At 35.1% G+C, this 21707-nt stretch overlaps 2 protein-coding genes across 5 annotated transcripts in view; one reads left to right on the forward strand and one right to left on the reverse strand.

Moving 5' to 3' along the window:
- Positions 1-21707, reverse strand: part of LOC123682728 (serine/threonine-protein kinase S6KL) — a 129681-nt gene that overhangs the window by 34672 nt on the left and 73302 nt on the right. The window lies entirely within an intron of this gene.
- Positions 19312-20125, forward strand: LOC123682730 (FUN14 domain-containing protein 1-like). Its single transcript, XM_045621499.1, has one exon. It carries the CDS (start codon positions 19406-19408, stop codon positions 20021-20023), a length of 618 nt encoding a protein of 205 aa, XP_045477455.1. The 5' UTR covers positions 19312-19405; the 3' UTR covers positions 20024-20125.

Here is a 21707-nt window from a genome sequence, read left to right on the forward strand (position 1 = left end):
TTATTGTACTGAAATATTACTGAAATGATACGAAAATTGACAGATTACGGAATTTGAATTTGAAACGTACGTTTGGAATTTTTAAATAATTTATAATTACGCATTTAATTCATTAATTATGTCTGACGAAATCGATTTAACATCAACAGAATTAAGAGAAATTGCGAATAATGTCGCGAATCATTTCACTTAATCCAAATTATATTATATTGACATTTGACGTGTGTTGAATTTTGATAGGATTGGAAGTCTGTGTAGACAACCACAAAACGAAAAATATAACTGAAAATAATGCTGTGATGAGTTCATTACAGCACTGTGTTCAGAACTGTAATGAACTCATTACGATACTGAAATATTAGAGAAAATCATTTACTCGTAATATAGTTTGTCCTTTTTATCACAGAATTTTAGTGCAGTCAAAATTTGGTGAAATTTCAGTCTCACCAGTGTATTTTTTCTACCACTACTCTTATTTTGTTACCATTAAACTATAGACAATACGATTTTTTTGGAATTTTAAATTCTGCCTAAATTCAATGTTTGTGGAGGGAATTGAATTATTTCTATCAAAAACTTTGAACACATCATTATGGAAACGAAATGAGACTCCTGAAGTAAGCTTCGATTAAATGAGCTGGAGGGGGATTTGAATCTTATATCATTTCAGAGCTTGACAAGATTTGATATCATTTTTAAATAAAGCAATTCTACTTCCGCAAATATCGCTTTGTAACAGTTTTCTACATCAGCCCTTTCCTTCTTTCAACAAAGATGTGATTTCATTTATTAAAAATTGTGCTCTTTGTTTGTCTACAGGTTTACTTTATAAAATCTCACTTGAATTGCATGTTGAGCTAGGAAAATAAGTAATACAGAGACAAAATACATTTGTGAGAGGTTAGAGAATCTACAAGTAATCCGGCCTTTGAAAAACAAGCGGATAGATAAAAAAATAATAAACTCCGGACGTGGACGTCCACGTAGTGCATTAAAAGTGTTCATCCTGAAAGCTATATTGAACTCATAAACCGTAAAAGATAAAAGAAAAGTAAAATGATTCATAATTCATTTTTATCGAAAAATTTTCGTTCTTCGTCTTGGCGAAAATTCTGAAATTTTATATTTTGGTCTTGAGGGAGTTGAAGGGAGGTATTTACCCTCAGTATGTACTCCCTCTCCATATCTACGCTCTTATTTTCAGAATTGGTTCGGACTGTTCGGAGTTCAATAACGCACCGTTAAGTTCGTTTATTGGCAAAATGCTACAATGGGTTCCCTAAATAGAGCTGCTCGAAATTTTGTGAACCTGCTATTTCTAAAACTGCATGTTCGATTTAAATGAAAATTTGCCTTTAGATGTGAAACGGTAAATTCAAGAATAACACTAGGAAAAATTCAAGAAAATCAAGAAAAATTACCCATTGATATTTTCGTAACCATGAAATCGACGAGGTGGAGATTTTGGGTGCAACAATAAACAGCTTCCAATATTCATAAAAAAAAATATTTTGATATTTACTCATCAAAATGCTTGTAACTCGAAAACGATTGTTTTTTTTCGATAGGTATTGCACTGGTATACCCTTTTTTGGATAAATAATAACAAAATATATAAATGGAGAAAATTTGGCCGATATATTCAAACGATAAAAATTTAAAATATTTCAAATTTGATCTTAATATCAAATCCAACTGAAAGAGCTTGAAGAAAAAAATTAAAAAAATTATGAAACTTTAACGATCTATAGTTCGGTTCACGAATACATGTTCATGAGAAATAAAGTTTTATTTTGACCTGAAAAATACGCCCCTGCAATCTTGGTATTGAATTTTGAAACACACATTTGATTTGAAATGTTATCGAAAGAATTTTTTTTTGTTATTGAAATATATTATAAATTGAATATAATAATACAGCCTCCTTGATTTTGAGATACAAAATACCATACAATACAATTTATTTGAATAAGTTTTTTGAAATTAAGTAAAATTATACTGTGCAGTGACTACATAAGCCGATCACAACAAATGCCATTACACACATTGTGTAGCACACACGCATGGGAATACCATATGAGAATCCAAATTATGAAAATCATATTACAAGAAAAAGAAGCATTCATCTAAAAACCACAAAAATAAACTAGGGAACCCATAAACGCAAAAAAGGAGGAAATCGCCACAACTTGAGGTTTAGCTTATTCTGGACGCATAAAAAGGAAACTTTAATGGCCCTTTTATAAGTCATAATTTTGTCTCCAAATCAAGGCATATACTGTCACAATATAGAAAAAATAAACGGAATAGAATTAACATAAAACATAGTGCAGATCAGTAACGGTGTAAACTGAAAAAAAACGTTACTTTGAAAAAAATAGAATGAATTCATCTTTCGAATGGCATAATAAAAACGGTCTGTTCCTGCGAATAAAAAAATTGGCAGCACCGCAATGTCTAGCGTTTTAATTATATGTTTTTTATGTGCATCTCAAATCAAATCGTGCTAAAATGCTGTCAAGAGAATGAAAGAATATTCGGCTATTTTCTAGAAAATTGGCGTTAGCAATACCTATAAGTGGATCAGCCGGTACTATGTGCAGATATAACAACATAAATACTTGCGACTGCACAAAAATAACTTCCCTTCAAAACTATCCATCCTATCGGATCTTGTGCAGAAGATGAGAGAAGACGTGGCGACAATTCCTCCTAATAATCTCACCTAGACCAGTTCTTCGTCTGGGCGCAATTGCCAATACCATCCGGGGCACTCGCAGATAATATTATGTTATGTACCCCGTCCGGCGAATAACTGAATAACGAGCACTGGCGCCGTACGTGGGCGCCATCAGGTATTCCAAAAGGAGCAATCTTATCGGCCTCGCGAGAGAGCCGTCTTCTTTCCTGCAAATCCGCCGATCCGGCGTTTTTCTGCACTTGGCTACCACTACTGGGCCGAGGCTGTAACGCGTGTGACGCACAGGATGTCCAACCGATAAGATTGGTTTTATTGGTACACCGGACTGGGTAGTTCCTGTGGCTCTTCTTCCGATAGGTTCAGCTGCACAGGATGTGCGACGCGTTAAAGTTTATTGCATCGGCTAAATATTCAAGTGGAAAATCATTAGAGAAGCGTCGAGAAGCATTAACTACTATTTCGATAATTTGGAATTTACGTTTTGAATAATAATAATAACCCAACGAATTCATTCATTCATTCATTCATTCAAAGTACCATACTTTAGGCAGTGTAAACCCCCACTGTGGACCAAAGTATGAGTTGGGCTCAGCAGTAATGCTATGTACCCAAAATCAAGTAATGTAATATAAAATAATTTAATCGATAATAGTAATGTGGAATGATTCCTGGGGTCACGGAGTCTAGGATTAACCTATATCATCCCACAGTGGCAAACATAGTTTATAACAACCATCTTCCACATTTATGACGATTTGCTATGTTATAACATCGATTCAGCACTCAATCTCACAAACTACAACAATATTTTTAACAGTTACACAAAAATTTTTGAGCTCCAAAATAGGACGGAAGGAAAAGTAGTCATCTCCCTGTAACAACCTTTTTGGAACTAAACCCAACGAATGAAATGGTCATTATGGAAAATGTCAAATTAGTAATTATAATGTCTTATTTATTTTGGCAATTTTATAGCGTTTTCTGCTTCACCAGGGCAAGTGTGCAACATGTGAGGTATTGCACTTTTGCTGGTTATCTAAGATGCATAGAAAACCTGGTGTATCTACTTATAACTGTAAAACTATCAGACAAAACAGGAGAGGAGGAAGTGAATTGTAATTTATTGTGAAAGTATGTAAAGTCTAAAATCAGTATTTCATTTTTAAACGACATTAGGCAGATAGTCGGAATTCAAAAATTTCTGAAGACCGCTACCTTACAGAACTCTGGTGAAGCAGAACACCAAATCAACAGATGGATATCTCAAGAGGTCTGAGAAAATCGAATCAGTACACACACCAGGGTTTCGATGCACCTTAGGGTTATCCTAGGAATTGACATTGTGATAACTGAAGCTTAAAACGCAAGCTCCATTCAGTGCACTTTAACCAGAGACCTCTTACGACTACATTTTACAGGTCAGATAATAAACCAAGACATACTCGTTAACACAAAAATGTTTTCTCACTGAAAATACCACTCTTTGTTGTAAAATAAAACAAATTCCAATCGCCAAATTTAATAAAATCGAATGGGAGCTCTCAACAGTTATAAAAATGCAAATGCACTTCAAAAGCTGGGTCGTTTTTTCACTATAGAGCTACGTACTTTTAAACAATTTCAGGGCCTTTTTTTGAAATCGACAAAACGTCCCCTGATAAATTTGACTAGGTGATTTCAAGTTCAAAAATATGTAGAATAATAATAATATGATTTATTTCAAATAAAAGATACAACGCTAACAAAGTATTCCCCGAGATGAAATATCGTCAAAAAAAAAACAAGATAGACTCTGCTATCGAGATGTTGTATGGTTCCAAGTTTTTGCCCCATTCAGAAATTCTTCAATATTATAAGGTTCTATATCAAGCAGGATCTCATACACTTTCTTTTTATAGGTGCTTAAGCTAGTTTCATTCTTTATCATGTCAGGCTGAAATACTTTATACATATGAATTCAGGTCCTTTCTCTATAAATGTTTTTTTGTGAATTGGAAATTTTAGGTTCGTTTTCCTTGTGTTATATGTTGGATGAGTTCAATTCGAATTTATTTCTGTTTTTGAGAACAAAAATCAGACATTCCTGTATGTGCATTGCCATAACAGTCAGATTTCCATTATTCCTAAATTTTCCTCTACATGTTTGTCTGAATCTTAGATTCTGAGTGCCCATTTCTGGAGATTGCAAATTTTAATTGCTTCAGGAGTATGTCTATAAAACATGATTTCATACTTTGCTTCAGACTCAAAAACTGCATGGTAGATGATTTTCATGGAGATCTTGTCCAGATATCTCGTCAGTACTCTTAAAAAAAAAAGATCGAAGTCAAGTTACTCCCTAGCTTAAAAATATGTTCTTTCCATTTCAGTTCATCGTTCACATATATTCCCAAAAATTTTGTAAACTGAGTTGGTAATAGGTAAATTGTTTTTCTACAGAGCCCTCAGCTGCCAAAACCAATTTTTCTTCCTTTAAATAACAAAACATATCAATTTAATATCAGTCAATGCAGGAAAAATTAGACCGTTAGGGCTCTATTCGTGATTTATTTCCAAAATTTTCTTTAGTCAAAATTGTAATTAATCACCGCTAAAAAATGAAGAGGATTCTGAAAACCCTCCACAAAAAGTAAACATCTTGTTGTTATCTGCCATATTTGCACTGGAAATGATGCACCGACTTCCAGAGGCAGTGCTAAAAAGGTTGCCATAGGTGCGCACTAAGAGCAAAGAGGGCATAATCAGAAAACGTCAACAAAAAATGCGCACCGAAAAGATAAGTGGAAAACTATATACCGGAATAGCAGCACTAGTCCGCACCAGTGCAACAAGCAGAAAACGCTATTAGTCTAGCCAAGGCTACACTACTCAAATCCCGACAAAATACAAATAAAGAAAAACACAAAAATCAATAAGAGAAAAAGAACATAAATAAACCCGATCAATATACAACTGAAATATTCACAAAAATGAACATAATATACAAAATCTGTAACTGGCTCAAAAACAGTATATTCTTCAATTCTGTTCTCAACGATTTCAAAGAAAAAAAACCTCACCTGCAATTGGCATTTCTTTATGCAACTACACCGCATTAAAGATGAAAGTGTGCTGAAACATGGCTGAACCAAATCGAGGCAGCATGAGCCTCTGCCTATGCCTTAAAGGTATGGGCAACCTTTGACATGTTATGGGCCAACCCTGAGTTTGCAAATATGTTCCCGGGCCGCGTAGATGTTTCAAAACAAAATTAAGTCAAATTTCAAAGTAGTGATACTATCTCCTCTTATGTGGAATAATTGAGAAGCATAAAATGATTAGCAGCTTTCGAGAAAAACCTTCTCCGCATTGCGCAACAAACTCTTTGATGCCGGCGCACTCTTTAATGATTAACCTGAAGTTAGTAATATGAATGAATGAAAAAAATGAAAACCTTTTACTTTAGTGACAATAGATCCGATCAGGTTGAAATTTTGCGTGTGTACAGGGAGTCCTTGATTGGAGGTACAAAGGAAAATGAAAGATTCTTTAGATAATTTCAAGAAAAAAAGCCTTATAAACATGAGCCAGCAAAACCTTTTTTGAGATGCATGGTGTTTCTTGTAGTTCTACATTTTTGTGATGAGTATACCATTCAATCGAATCTTCGCTACAGATTGGATAAATGAGTACCAAAACTTATAATTGATATATTCATCACAGCACAGCTTACAAACTGTATCTTCATTGAAATTTGAATTTTCCTGAGGATTACTAAATAATTGTTTGAAATATTTTTCTTAAATGCCGGTGGCAGATACCAAGAAAGCAAGAAGCCAAAAAGTGTAGTACTGGACCAAAGTTACTTTTTTTTACTATCAGTGGTAAACCAAAAAAAGTTCTGGAGAAAAAAGCGAGCACTGTTTCGGAAAAAAATATATCACACAGTAAATTAGCATACCATATGATGAAAACTAACTTCAAAGTGAAATACACAGGGTGAGTCTTTGACATATATTTCAACCGAAGATTGGGAACAGTTTTTACTATACCTTTTTTTCCGAATCGGCTCGGTTGAAAATGTACAGGCTGTTGAAAATCCATGAGAAAATGTAATTATTAGTTATCTCGCAAATGGAATGGCATTGAAGGAAAAAAGTTTCGGAATACGGTTTTCTATTGATGTGATGTATCTTTTCCGAACATAAAATTCCATCACATTCCGGTAAACTTCAGAATGCCCGCTATACTAAGCGAAAAAAAAATCGAATCGGAAAAAAACATAAGGGGAAGAAATGTTCCTTTCATTTTTGATTTTAAGGAAATTGTTTTTCATCCTTTGACAAGGTTTTTCTTGTATAATATTCTCATGTAAAAATTCATAAAAAAAATTTTCAGAGAGTTTTATTATACATATATTTTGTCTTCAATGAAAAATTCTTCTAATTCTTCTTTCCATTACAAAAAAATTGATAAATAAGGACTTTCCGTAATGACGTACTCTTCAAAATGAATAATAGTGAAAACCTCATATAAATCGATGGTCCTTAGCGTACTTATTTTTGAACTGATCGCTGAAAATGATCATGTTCGTTTGTATCTACCTCGGATTCAGGAACACCCTGTATAGAACAACAATTTCACGCTCCTTACAAAATTTAAAGCTGATCAGAGCATCAAAAAAAATTCAAGCAAACAATCTAAAAGAAAATACCAATATTTCAACAAAATATCCGATCGTGTTGAGATTTGGCATGTAGGACAATGATTTCAAGCTTTGTGCAGAGTTTTGTGTTGATAGCATCGTCGGAACCATAGAAAATTCAAGCAGAACCTCAGAAAAAACCTGGAGAAAGTAAAGTCTTGCAGTCAGCAGCTTTTGAGTGAATATAAGATGTCATTAATGAATCACATCTTAATTTACTTTGTCGAAATCTGTCGTGTCAACCAACCTAGTTCAAACCAAAATTCTACCCCACTTTTCAGAACCAGCAATGTCAGTTGAAAACGTTTCTGGTATCTTATCAAACTCATCAATCTATATCCTTCCGAATCCTCGCAAAATTACCAACACAGGTCATGGGAACAGTTCAAGGGAAGCCCTTCGAGTCGACCTCGAGCTCTAATATGATCTAAAATAGAGATAGGAACAAATCTCAACACACCACATCACTTTTCTGATGTGCATTAATAGAACCGTTCCTAATTTAAATAGCACCAAGGCATTTCCTGTGTGCTTCGATAAAAACTCGCGCGTGATTCATCAATTAATAAACGTGTCATGTACATGGCGAAGAAATGATTTCGAGAACTACTTGGTACTTGTTTTAATTTATAGAACCATTGTCAAGGACTCGACTCAGCAACATGGTCGTCGATTGTATGAATGAAATGGAGTGCGGAACAAGATTTGCGTAAGCCAGTGTAGCCAATTAGCATACAAATTCGCGACGGTTTCCGTTAAAGAGGATGTTTCCTTTTTATAAACAGATCAATTATTTCCATTTTGAGGATATGGAAAGAAATTGAGGAGTGTCCGAAGCGTTGGATATAAAGCAATAGAAGGTGATTGAACTTCTAGTAGAAAAACTTCATGAAGGGATTATGTTATTTCAAAAACAACAAAAAATGCATATAGAATGATTCGTGAGTAGAGATTCACGACTTGACTTGATATTCAAACTACTTCAATTGACTTGACTTGAAATCAAGTTCAAGTCAAGTAGTGTTTTTATTTATTTATCTAGTACTTGAAAAATCAAATACATTCTATCTAGCTACTTGATGTTTAGCAGTTTTATTGTGTAGTGTGTCCTAGCTATTTTATAGTAACTTATGCCGGAACTTATAGTCCATGGGCACTCCGTACTTGAGTAAATTCCTAGACATTCCCAAGTCTTGGGTAAGGACATGCTATGAAGAAAGCAATACAATAAGTACGGGCATTAGTAACATTGAAGTATCTGAGTTACTCTATCTTAGTTCGTTTCTGTTTTTGACTAAAAGAACTAGTATCATATAGCATTTTGGATTTTCCTCATAATGGCTTCTTCAGCAGCATGAACAAAATAAAATTTTCTTCATAGATGCTTTGGTCGGACGAAGTGACTTTTACTTTGCATGGTATAAATAACTGCCATAATGAACATGTATGGTCACTGACCTCTCCTCGTGCTTTCAAAAGAAGGAGTTTCCTACAAAGTCTTTAACTAACAATTACTTCGAATTCGTGTTTCCTAATCAGATATTCACGGTTTTATTTCAATTTCAAGCTAGTTGACTTGAAATCGAGTCAAGTTCAAGTCAAGTAGTAGTTTTTCAATGTCAAGTCAAGTATTTATTCATCGAGTACTTGAAAAATCAAGTACATTCTATCAAGCTACTTGACTTTCAGCAGTTTTATTATGCAGTGTGCACATTAATCAGAAAATGATGAAATGAGAAGGTACCTTGCAAACAACACATTTATTTATGAAACTTATGGTATACAAGAACCAAAAATATCAACTATTTGGAAATGGAAACACAAATAAAATCCCTATTCAACATTACAAAATATTAAATATAAAAAAATACAAGTTCTTAATATTGAGAAACCTTCAAAACCACTATTTGTTTACATCATTCTCCATCCAGAATCTATACACATGAGGCATCTTATGGATTTTTCGCCTTATCTATTGCGGGTGCTTGTAACTGTGTAAAGTTATCTTTCAACAGAAACCAAAGATGCTGGGGTTGATGAAAAATCTTTGGTCAAATTAGCCAAGTTTGGAAAAACGTTTTTTGTGCCTCTTCAATCAGTCTAAAATATATTCATAACTGTCAGCACGTGGTTCAGTCAGGAAATTAGTCTATTTCATAACGCCCGGCCATTTAATCTCAAATCAGGTCAAGTCAAGTTCAAGTATGTAATTTGTCACGAGTTTGATTTTCAACTCAAGTTGTTGGTAAAAAATATCAAGCTACTAGCTTGATGAATCCCTACACATGAGGAATGAACCAACCTTCAGGAATGTATTCTATACATGGGGATTCAAAACTCGAGACGAATAATTAAAGAACGTATACAGGCCGATTTTCTAAATAAAAAATAAACAATAAAATTCTTGCTTTTTGAGGTTTCGTTTCCGTTATTGGTCATGAAGTTTCAACTTACAAAGTTTGGATTAACCAGGCGACAACCATTCATTCAATATACGATGGTGCCCCTTCATGCTGATACCACATATGATTGTATACCAAATCTACAGGAAAATCTTCCAATAAGTTTATGAAATCGTTTTCTGAAAATTGTAAGTAAGCATGGGCATTTCAAACGCTTAGGAATAGGGATTCATCATGTCAAGTAGCATGATATTGGAAAAGGTATGAAAACGTTTTTCCAAACTTTGCAAAAAATGGCCAAAGTTTTTTATCAACGTCAACATCTTCAGCTCCTGTTGAAGGACAATTTTCCAGAGCTGCTCTAACTGTTAAAAAAAACCGCAAAAGATTTAACGAAAAATCCATAAGATGTCTCATGTGTCTTAGATCCTGGATGGAAATGATGTTATCAAACAGTGCTTGGAGGTTTCTCAATATAAAGAAACTATTCGTTTTTATATTCTACATTTTGTTGTGTTTAACATAACATTTTACTAGTGTTTCCATTTTGAAAAGTTTATATTTCTGGTTCTTTTATACAATAAGATTCATGAATAAAAGTGTATTTGCAAGTTTCCTTCTCATTTCATCATTTCTTATTGATATGCATACGATAAAATAAAACTGCTGAAAGTCAATAAGCTTGATAGAATGTACTATCTAGATTTTTCAAGTACTAGATAAATAAGTACTTTACATTAAAAAACTGCTACTTGACTTGAACTCGACTTGATTTCTAGTAAAACCAAGTCGAGTAGCTTGAAAGTCAAGTAAATCCGTGAATTCGAAGTACGTAATTGTTAAAAACTATGTTGAAAACTTTTTCTTTGGAAGCACGAGCAAATTCTAGAGACCATGTATACTTATTATGGCAGTTATTCGTGCCATCCAAAGTAAAAGTAGCTTCGTCCGACCAAAGCATCTCTGAAGAAATTTGTATTTTGTTCAAGCTGCTGAAGAAGTCATTGAAAAATAGCTATATGACACTAGTTAATTTTTGTCAAAAACTAAAACGAACTAAAATCGAGGAACTCAGATACTTCAAAGTTACTAATGCCCGTAGGTACTCATTTTATTGCTTTCTTTATACCATGTACGTACCCAAGACTTCGGAATATCTGTTGTATACGTACTCAAGTACAAAGTACCCATCGACTATAATTTCCGGCATAAGTTACCATAAAGTAACTAGAACACACTTTTCTGGCAGCTTTTATTGTTGTCCAATCTCAACTGGTATAAGTTAACATGCAAGTAATAAATTTCAATGAAGAAAATTTGATCAAATCTATTCAATGATGTATTGATGTATGTATGTTCGATTATTCATCTCCAAAAAAAAAATTGTTCTGACAGAAGATTTGTGACGACGATAAAACTTGATATATAGTGTGGAAATTGTGAATATTGAATGAATAGCATATAATATGTACATCTTTTATTCATTGCAATAAACTTATCATTATTCTGGAAATTCAGTCCCAAGTCTGGATATACTGCTTTGCCATCCATCAATGGAATCCAAGGACTTCCTCGGATTCAAGAAATCTACTTGGACATAAAAAAGACAGAGGACTATATTTTAGGGAGTTTGAAAGTAATCAATTCAAACCTCGATGAAAAAATAAATAACTCTTCACCTTCTGCAGAACCTCTTATGTGACTTCTCCGAATTTTCATTCTCACATTAGTTTTTTCTCATTTTTTTTCGATATTTTCTTAGAATTTTCTATATTAACAAGAAGGTATGTCATTAACGATGAAAAACGATATCAGCCAGATGGCCGCCACAGCTACGGTTGCAGCACTTTTCATGATGTTTTCCATGACCAATTTGCACAATTGCGACTATAAGATGTCCTCGATAACTTCAAGAATTCTTTCTTTTAGATCTTCTCAAGTCCACTCAAAAGTGCTTTAGTTTTGCGAACTGTCACTGCAAAATTTTTCCATTTTTAGTGATGAAGTAGTTTTTATTTGTCAAATGTGAACAGATGACTGCTTCGATAGTTACAGCTGCCCAGATAGCGGGTTATTCAAAATGATACATCATGTTGGAAAACCCTTAATTCAAAAACATGCATTATAAATAAGTGGTAAATTTTCTATTTTTGTTCGTGACGAAATTCTATATCCTCCCATCTTTGATATCGTTTGCCACAACTTATCCAAGTGCATTGATTTGCAATGAAACCTCTTCACTTGCTCAGTGCCAATGACAGCCAATATCAGATGAAAAATCTGGTGTCACATTCCCATCGTGGTGTGCCGTGAGAGCTGGCATTACAAAACAACTGATTATCACCACGCACGGCAAACTGAGATAGGTATCAATTACCTGCATGTTTATCATTATAAAATTAGCCAGTAGGCATACAGATAATCGCATGCGATTTAATCTACACTTCAACATAGGTGGAGAATGATTATAGACTTCATACGTCTGAAGAACGGATAGCAGATTTTATTCTTTATGAGTTATTGATCCTTTGTTCCGTTCGATCGCTATGATACCGAGCTGTCAATGCTAAGAACAGGAAACTGTTGATTTTATAGTTATTGAAAGAAAATTATAAGATTCTCATCTATAATTCCCTTTTATTCCAGTTGGACCCACATAGAAATGTTCAGCTGTACTTGATTATCCATGTCGTGGTCCGGATTTCACAGCCCTGTTTCAATGACATATGTCAAACAGCACTGTCATCTAAAGCGTCATGAATTAAGAAAACTCACTACAAAACTAATGATTATGTAGTAAGTACGTTACGTGCATTACAAGCAGATTAAGGTTGGAACACTCGAAAATAGTCCATTTGAGCATATAGTTGGTAAAACATTGAAAAAATTTGAAGAGACTGGATATGTTACTGATATCTCAAGTCCCATTCATAATCGAAATGGACTCTCGACCGAAAATTACTGCAGTGTTGAAAGTGTTGAAAACGATTCAAATTTATCCATTCTTCGACGTGCACATTATTTGGGCCTCTCTTACAACACTTTATGGAGTATTTTGCATGAAAATCCGCATCTCTTTCCTTATAAAGTTCAGAACAAGAACTGAAGTCATCTGACCGTGGAACGCGTAGCCTATAAGCCGATTGGTTGCTGGAACAACAACGTTTGGATTTTCGCATCGAATTTTCTTCAACGACGAATCACATTTTTCACGCGATGGCTAGTTTTGTTTTCATATTTATTTATAATATATGCGACGTCAACTCTGGTGGAAAGGAAGGGTGAAAGGATTTTTTTTGAATAAAAACAAGCCCTTCAATTTAAATATGTCAGCTCATTTTGTAAACGAATACATAAACCAATCACTACACCTATATGGAGAAACAGAGTTCTTGCTGACTAATGACGATCTGATAATTACAACACAAGGATCAAGTCCTGTAGGAGATCAGGCGAAGGACATTCGCATGATATTGAATTTCACACATAATGACAAGGTCCAAGCATTATATTGAAATGAAATGTATGATCAAATGAAGATCTTCGCCGAGAATATTGTTATCATGTTTGTGTATTTTCTATCCCGAATTCCCGACTATTTTGAGCCTCTATATGAAAATTATTCTATTGAACATTACGTGTTCGGTCTTTCTATTTATGCCATCCATATATAATTTTTCATCCCACGGCGCTTGTCGAAGGTCGACAGCAAAGTCTTGGGATTCGGATTCTTGAAGTCCTTATTGATACACGTGAAGAAACAGAAGAAGTATCAGAATTAGCCGTGCAATGCAGTGAATGATGTTTTCCAGAACTTACTATAAGTTCAAAATTATGATAATTAAATAAATGATGAACTACTTCACTGGTTACCGTGACAGTGGAGTAATAATTAATTGTCTGAAACAATTGCCCCTGTACCACCTCTGAATCTGCCCCTTGTCAGAGACACAAACATTGTCATTATCACCAAAAGTTGAAATTCGTTATGTATTCGAAAATTACAAACATTTGGTCAAAATGACCTGGATTCAAAGGGCCGTATATTATGTACATAGGCGTACAACTTTACTTCCGTCGTTTTTTCCGAAATTCGAGGTTTTATTGTAAAAAACTAGTTATACATTCATTATTCAAAGTATTGTCCATCGCTGGCCACTACTTTCTCCCATCTTTCGGGCAGCGTACGAATCCCGGGTTGAAAAAAACTGGTCATCTTTTGAAGCGATCCACGAATCGATCCAATTTTTTACTTCTTCATAAGACCGGCTGCTCAGCCAGGCTGTGTGCCATTGATCGAAACAAGTGATAGTCCGAAGGAGCAATGTCTGGAGAATACGGCGGGTGGGGTAAGACTTCCCATTTCAACGTTTCCAAGTACGTCTTGACCACTTCAACATCTCTCGGCTTCAACTCGTTCAATTTCCTTGTTTCTGCATCATTCCCATACTTTCAGGCGTTTTGAAATGGCTTGTTGCGTTCAGCCAAATGATCCTGCCGATACTTGTTGCGTTTGACACGAGTCTCGATGAAGTAATGCCCCCAATTCTGCATATTCAAGAAACCTTTTCTCTTCTACCGCCATGACGAGAATAACTTTAGGATGCAGACATATACTGACTAATCTTTCGATTGCGTTATGTTTACAAATACCTAAGCTCATTGTATGACATCTACGATTTATTTATTTCGACTACCACCTAAAGCTACACTCATCTATTGCAAAACGGCGGAAGCAAAGTCTTACACCTAATAGATATGTTATTATAAACATAACGTACATATTATCGAATTTCCTCAATGAATATAATTTTTTTCAATATTGGAAAATCACAACAAATCAAAAAGTTTGAACGCAGTACATTCGTTTCGTTACAAATTTACCTGTATCTCCTCTATTGCTAAAAATTGATAAAAAAATATCTCATCCTCTATTATTATTATTTTATTTTTTTCCCAAGTAGAATTGCTGTATTTCAGATATATATTTCAATAGTGTACCAATGTTATTCAGACATACAGAAATTTTCAGCAAAAACTTCGCATAAAAGAATTCTCGACCTCATAAAAACGAACGAGATACAGGGAACGAATTCGAGACGCTACCAATCGAACAGAAATACCTTCAAATAACGTGAAATATACTTACGAGCATCCTCTGTAAATCGAGATACTCCCTCGGGCCAAAGGAATGGCAAGATGTAATGTAAGAAAAAGAGTCAAGAGTAGTTAAAGACATGTTTCTATTTATAGTGTTGGCTACCCTTGTCAGACTCGGTTGATAGTTGGTCGACCTAAAGTGGCCTTAGCAGTGATCCCGCAAATGTATACTTATACTAGATAATTAGGACTTCTTTCAAACAATTATCTTGCGATTCAGCTTACTATGTATTTATACACCATTTTATAGGCTTCTCGACTAGACTCAAATCACACCAGTTCGGCGCGCTTTCATAATGAGGATGTTCGCTGAATCGCTGAAAAATGTTCGTACGCCAAGAAAAGTAATGCATCGAATTGAATCCTCCTTTTTACGAGCTCGTTCTAGGGGTTGCCAATTCAACTCAATTCCTGTGATTACCGAAGTTCTACTGAAATGGATGAAGAATTTGTAACAATAGTCAATTGTTTATGTGTTGGATCGTAAACAAAATAATTTTCGAAAGAACTAGAGTCTTGCAATTTTTATAGTATATTCAGAAACAAATTGCAGAATGGGCTTCCATTCCAACACGAACAAGAAATTCGAAAAGGAGAGACAAAGGAGCGAGTTTTTGAACGCATGAGTGTTGGAATTGCCTTCTGCAACGAGTATTAGACGATAATTTCTCTATTTCAGTCAAGTTTTGTGAAATATTGTCGAAATAGTGACTTATGTACCTATTGTATCTTGGCAGTTGGTGAGACTGTTACGAAAATTGACAGATAACTGAATTTGAATTAGAATCGTACTTTTCGAATTTCGAAATTATTTATAGTTACGCATTAAATTCGTGAATTAGGTCTGCAAATGTTGAAAATCAATTATTGACGTGTGTTGAAATTTGATAGAATCGTAAGGGAGTGTAAACAATCACAAAACGAAAAATATAACTGAAAACAAAGCAGTAATGAGTTAATTACAGTACTGTTTTTAAACCGTAATCAACTCATTATGATACTGAAATAGATAGAGAAAATAGATTTGAGGTTTGAATGCACCTGTTAAGAGGAGTTTATACCACGTGACATTCTCGTGATCTGCCAAAGTTTAACTACTTCTCTCTCTCTCCAGTGTTTTCGACATCCCACCACTTTTCAGGATGAGTGTAGCAATCGCAAACGTTCCTGTGATTTACATTCTTTTTTTACCACATGCCAGAATTCATTTCTATTTTTGAAAGAACCACATTTTCAGCCTTCAACAAGGTTTTTGTATAGTATTTTTATGTGAAAAATCATGAAAAAAATAAATGTTTGTTCGGAAAGTATTATCAAGCCATGCATATATTTATTCTTCAATTAAAAATTCATCTAATTTTTTTTCCGTCCAAAAAAAAAATTTTCAAATAAGAACTTTATGCTGAACTCTTTAAAATGAATAATAGTGAAAACTTTATATGAATATGAAATAAAGTGTACTACTTTTTGAACTGATCGCTGAAGCAGTATAGACCTCTCTTAAAATCGCCATTCGACAAGCATTCGACAAACAGTTTGGAAGATATAGCCCAAATGGAAGATATATTTCTCATTTAAAGAATAGTGAACTGACTGAACAGCAATTCAGTAGGAATTTATTATTATTTCTGTCAATATCAACATAAGTTCTGAATGGAGGAGAATATCCAGTTACAGGGTTTTCCAATAGGAGGATTCATATTGAGTCTATCTGGGCAGCTGTCACTTTTGAAGCTGTCATTTTTTGACATTTTCCAAGTAAGAACTACGATAATATTAAAAATGGAACGATACACGGTTCAAAAACGCATTGGAATTGTGAAAATTCACTACAAAAATGGTGAACATTCTGCTTGCAGTCACAGTTCGCAAAACTAAAGAACTTTTGGATCGTCGTGAAGAACCTGTCGGCAGATAATGGTGTGACTCGTGGAAAAATTTGAGCTGTTGGGGCAAGTTAGTGATGTCAAGAATCGTGTGCGTCGCTCAAGAACAATGGGTTGTAGCCCGTAAATAACGTAGAGGAAGAAAACTCAGGTTTGTCGATTCCTTATCGATCTTGGGAATTAGGCATTCCACAAACGACTTTTACATAAAGACTTTTAAAGTTGAACATAAGAACTCAAGGTGGTCAATCACCAGTAACGTTGTATCTTCACTGATTGGTCCTTGAAATGCATCAAAATGATCCGGATTTTCATCTCCAGTGATGAGTCCCATTTTCACTATGAGGCTACGTAAAAAAGGCAGAATTGTCGCATTTGGGACTCGGAAAATCTGAGAATGATTGTTGAAAAGTCTCCCTGTGTGTGACTCGACCTTACTTATTCGAAAATAACACTAGTGCAACTGTTATGGTGAATATATTACGTTAACCAACCGGCTTTTGAGGCCAGAATTGTAAGATATCGAAGTGGACGACGTTCATTACCACCAAAACTGCTTGAAGTGCCACAAAAGCAACGAAACAATCGCAATTTTGCCACCGAAATCTCGTGATTTGACACTTTTAGACTTTTCTTTGGGGCCACGTGGAAAGGTAAGGTCTACTCCATCAAGGACATAACGGGTGTTTTTTTTTCGAGGTATATAACTTCAAGTTGGCATTACTGTTCAAGATAGCGACAGATTTAACAGCAGTCAAGTGATTTATTCTCAGTTTGGTTTGGCAATTCATCATGAATAGACTCACACCTGAACAATGCTTGCAAATAGTGCAATTTTATTTCGAAAATAATGGTTCTGTGCGGAATACGTATCGCGCACTACGTCCATTTTATTTTGTTTAGCGATGAAGCGCACTTCTGGTTGAATGGTTACGTCAACAAACAAAACTGCCGCATTTGGGGAGAAGCTAATCCTCCTTGTATGTCGAAATAACGTTACATCCAGAAAAACTGACTGTTTGGTGCGCTTTATGGGCTGGTGGAATCATTGGTCCGTACTTCTTCAAAAACGATGATGGCCAGAACGTTACAGTCAATGGTGATCGGTATAGAGCCATGATTACTAACTTTGTCATTCCTGAATTGAACAACCATGATGCCCAGGAGCTGTGGTTCCAACAAGACGGCGCAACATGTCACACAGCTCGTGCCACAATCGATTTATTGAAAGACACGTTTGGTGACCGCCTAATTTCACGTTTTGGAACTGTGAATTGGCCTCCAAGATATTGTGATTTAACACCGCTAGACTACTTTCTGTAGGGCTATGTAAAGTCATTGGTCTATGCGGATAAGCCACAAACCCTTGATCATTTGGAAGACAACATTCGCCGTGTTATTGCCGATATACGGCCACAAATGTTGGAAAAAGTCATCGAAAATTGGACGTCCAGATTGGACTACATCCGAGCCAGCCGAGCCAGATTTTCTGGCAGTCTTATGCCAGAAATCATATTTGAAATGTAATGCCACATGAATATCTTGCGGATAAATTAAATTCATGTCAATCGAATAATCCATCGTTGTTTTATTGCAATTTAAAGTTCTATTGTTCTAAAAAAACACCCTTTACAACCATAATGTGAGGATTGGTCATAAAAATTCCATGAAAATGATGTGATGCTGCAAACGTATCGGATGATATCGTTTTCATAAATGACATACCCTCTTTACAATAAACATCCGTTGATTCATCTTGAAATATGTTTTTCAATATCAGAATGAAACCTCTCATTAACAAACCCTTCAATTTAATTCAACGAATAAGAAATAGTTGTATACAAATGAAAAAACCATGAAAACCAAACAAACTTACCGTCCAAAGTATAAAGAGATAAAAGAAAATAGATGTTTCCAAATATTATAATATGTAGGTACTCAACATCAAGCTCTGTCGAAGTAATTTTCGAAAGAGTTAACTATAGAGGCATTTTCAATTTTAAATGACAACATTTTTTTAGCGTTCGTTCATTTTGGAGCCAATTGCAGCCTTGGAAACCATAAAACTGTATAAAGATATATCCATGTGGGCAATTGGCGCATGAATAACGAGCGCTCAAAAGCTGTTGATTTAAAGTCAGAGCTTCTCTCATTTTTCTGGATTATAAATAAATTAAATTTGTCCAAACTTTTCCTTTCTGATCTGTAAAATTATCGCTTAGTTCAGAAATCAATCTAGAGAAAATATCCCAATGTAACCAAGTAACTATAAATAGTTTTAAATTCATCTATTCCATTTACCAGCCTTTTCAGACCCATGATTGTATCTCATATGAAATATAGAAAATACAGCAGTAATTCAATGTCACAAAAATATGATACGTCATAGAAACGTCAGAAAGTCAGTCCTAATTCCGCTTATGCCAAATTCCAATCTTCTATGACTCTATATTAAAAACATAAAGGCGAAGTGAACTTAGTCTGTACGCCGCATTGAAATTGACATTAGGGTATTCTGACATTTTAAATTAGAAGCAAATTATACGTTAAAGAATTTGCGTTACCTTCAGTGATGTCCGATTCCGGAAAACCACTTCATATTTCAATTCCGAAAGATGAAAAACTGCAGTCTGAATCAACGACGGAGAAAATTATCTCGAATGTTGAACTTCCCATTGACGGAAATGCCAACAATATAAAATCAGACAATTATTTCGATTTTCCTCCAAGACCAGAAGCCAGTACTCTCGATATTGAAGAAAAAAGAAAAATTGATGTTAACGAAAGGATCGATGAGCCAAAAGCAGAACTATTCGATTTGAACGAGGCCAAAGCAGCTCTTAACAGACTTGGAAATAACCTGAAAGCGAACACGTTTCCTAAACAGATGGGATTGGGTACCTCAACAGGAATATTAGCGGGATTTCTATCCATGAAAGTGGGAAGATTATCTGCATTAGCTGTCGGTGGTGGAATCATACTTTACGAAATAGCACATCACAACAAAATCGTTACCAAAGATTTGGAGTCGATTTCGAAGCAAATCAAGGAGAAAGACTACTTTAATAATCCGAAGGCAAAAAAAGTTATGGACTTATTCGCACATGTGAAAAAATTCGCTGGAAGAAACAAGATATTCTCGATTGCATTACTAGGAGGATTTCTGGTCGGCACTGGAATAAATTATTGAATATATGCGTTATTTTCATTTTCATGCTATGTTATTGGTTCTAATGGCTTTGTCAATCTTTAGTCCCGCATTAAATAAAATGTAAAAAATCTGAACAAAAAATGTATTTTTCTATCAATTTGTTCAATGTCTCATGATGTTTTTGGTTTTCTGTTTTATGGGTACGGTAACAGTGCGGATCTGTAAGCTCTGAGTACCTACAACCAACACTGTTGCTGCGTTTGCCAAGTAAAGGGTGTTTTTATTAGAGCTATAGAACTTTAAATTGCAATAAAACATCGATGGATTATTTGATTGACATGAATTTTATTTATCCGCAAGATAATCTTGTGGCATTGCATTTAAAATATGATTTCTGGCATATGACCGCCACGGCTGGCTCGGATGTAGTCCAATCTGAACGTCCAATTTTTGATGACTTTTTCCAACATTTGTGGCCGTATATCGGCAATAGCACGGCGAATGTTGTCTTCCAAATGGTCAAGGGTTTGTGGCTTATCCGCATAGACCAAAGACTTTACATAGCCCCACAGAAAGTAGTCTAGCGGTGTTAAATCACAAGATCTTGGAGGCCAATTCACATGTCCAAAACGTGAAATTAGGCGGTCACCAAACGTGTCTTTCGATAAATTGATTGTGGCACGAGCTGATGTGTGACATGTTGGAACCACAGCTCCTGGACATCATGGTTGTTCAATTCAGGAATGAAAAAGTTAGTAATCATGGCTCTATACCGATCACCATTGACTGTGACGTTCTGGCCATCATCGTTTTTGAAGAAGTTCGGACCAATGATTCCACCAGCCCATAAAGCGCACCAAACAGTTAGTTTTTCTGGATGTAACGGTGTTTCGACATACACTTGAGGATTAGCACCACTCCAAATGCGGCAATTTTGTTTGTTGACGTAGCCATTCAACCAGAAGTGCGCTTCATCGCTAAACAAAATAAAATGGACGTAATGCGCGATACGTATTCCGCACAGAACCATTATTTTCGAAATAAAATTGCACTATTTTCAAGCGTTGTTCAGGCGCGAGTCTATTCATGATGAATTGCCAAACCAAACTGAGAGTAAATCACTTGGCAGCTGTTAAATCGGTCGCTATCTTGAACAGTAATGCCAACTTAAAGTTATATACCTCGAAAAAAACACCCGTTACCTCAGGACACTTTCACGGAAATGAACTACAGTATAAAAGGTTTTCCAATAAGATGTTTCATTTTGGTATTGAAAAAAACGGTATATTTCAAGAGAAATCAATGGATGTTTGTGAATAGGAAGGTATGCTATTAACGATGGAAAATGATGTCAGCCAAATGGCCGCCACGGCTACGGTTGCAGCACCATATCCTTTTCATGAAATTTTACAAAACCAATTCGCACATTTATGGCTGTATGCCTTTGATAACTTCACGAATTCCATCTTTAAGTTCTTAAGAAGATTGTGAAGCATTGGTATGAACCTCAATTTTCACTTAGTCCAAATAAAAAGTCTAAAGGTAGTAAATCACAAGATCTCGATGGAAAATAGGGATCAACTCTTCGGGAAATAGGTAACACGGCAAGAAATATTTTCTCACAAAATTGCGTTGGTTCTTTGCTTGGTAGGGCATCTGTAACAGTTGCGCCAGCCTCATTTTTGAATAAGTGGGTAAGATCGAATCCTAGTAGTTTAAAGAA

Source organism: Harmonia axyridis, chromosome 6 (assembly GCF_914767665.1).
Source record: "Harmonia axyridis chromosome 6, icHarAxyr1.1, whole genome shotgun sequence".
Classification (NCBI taxonomy): Eukaryota; Metazoa; Arthropoda; class Insecta; order Coleoptera; family Coccinellidae; genus Harmonia; species Harmonia axyridis.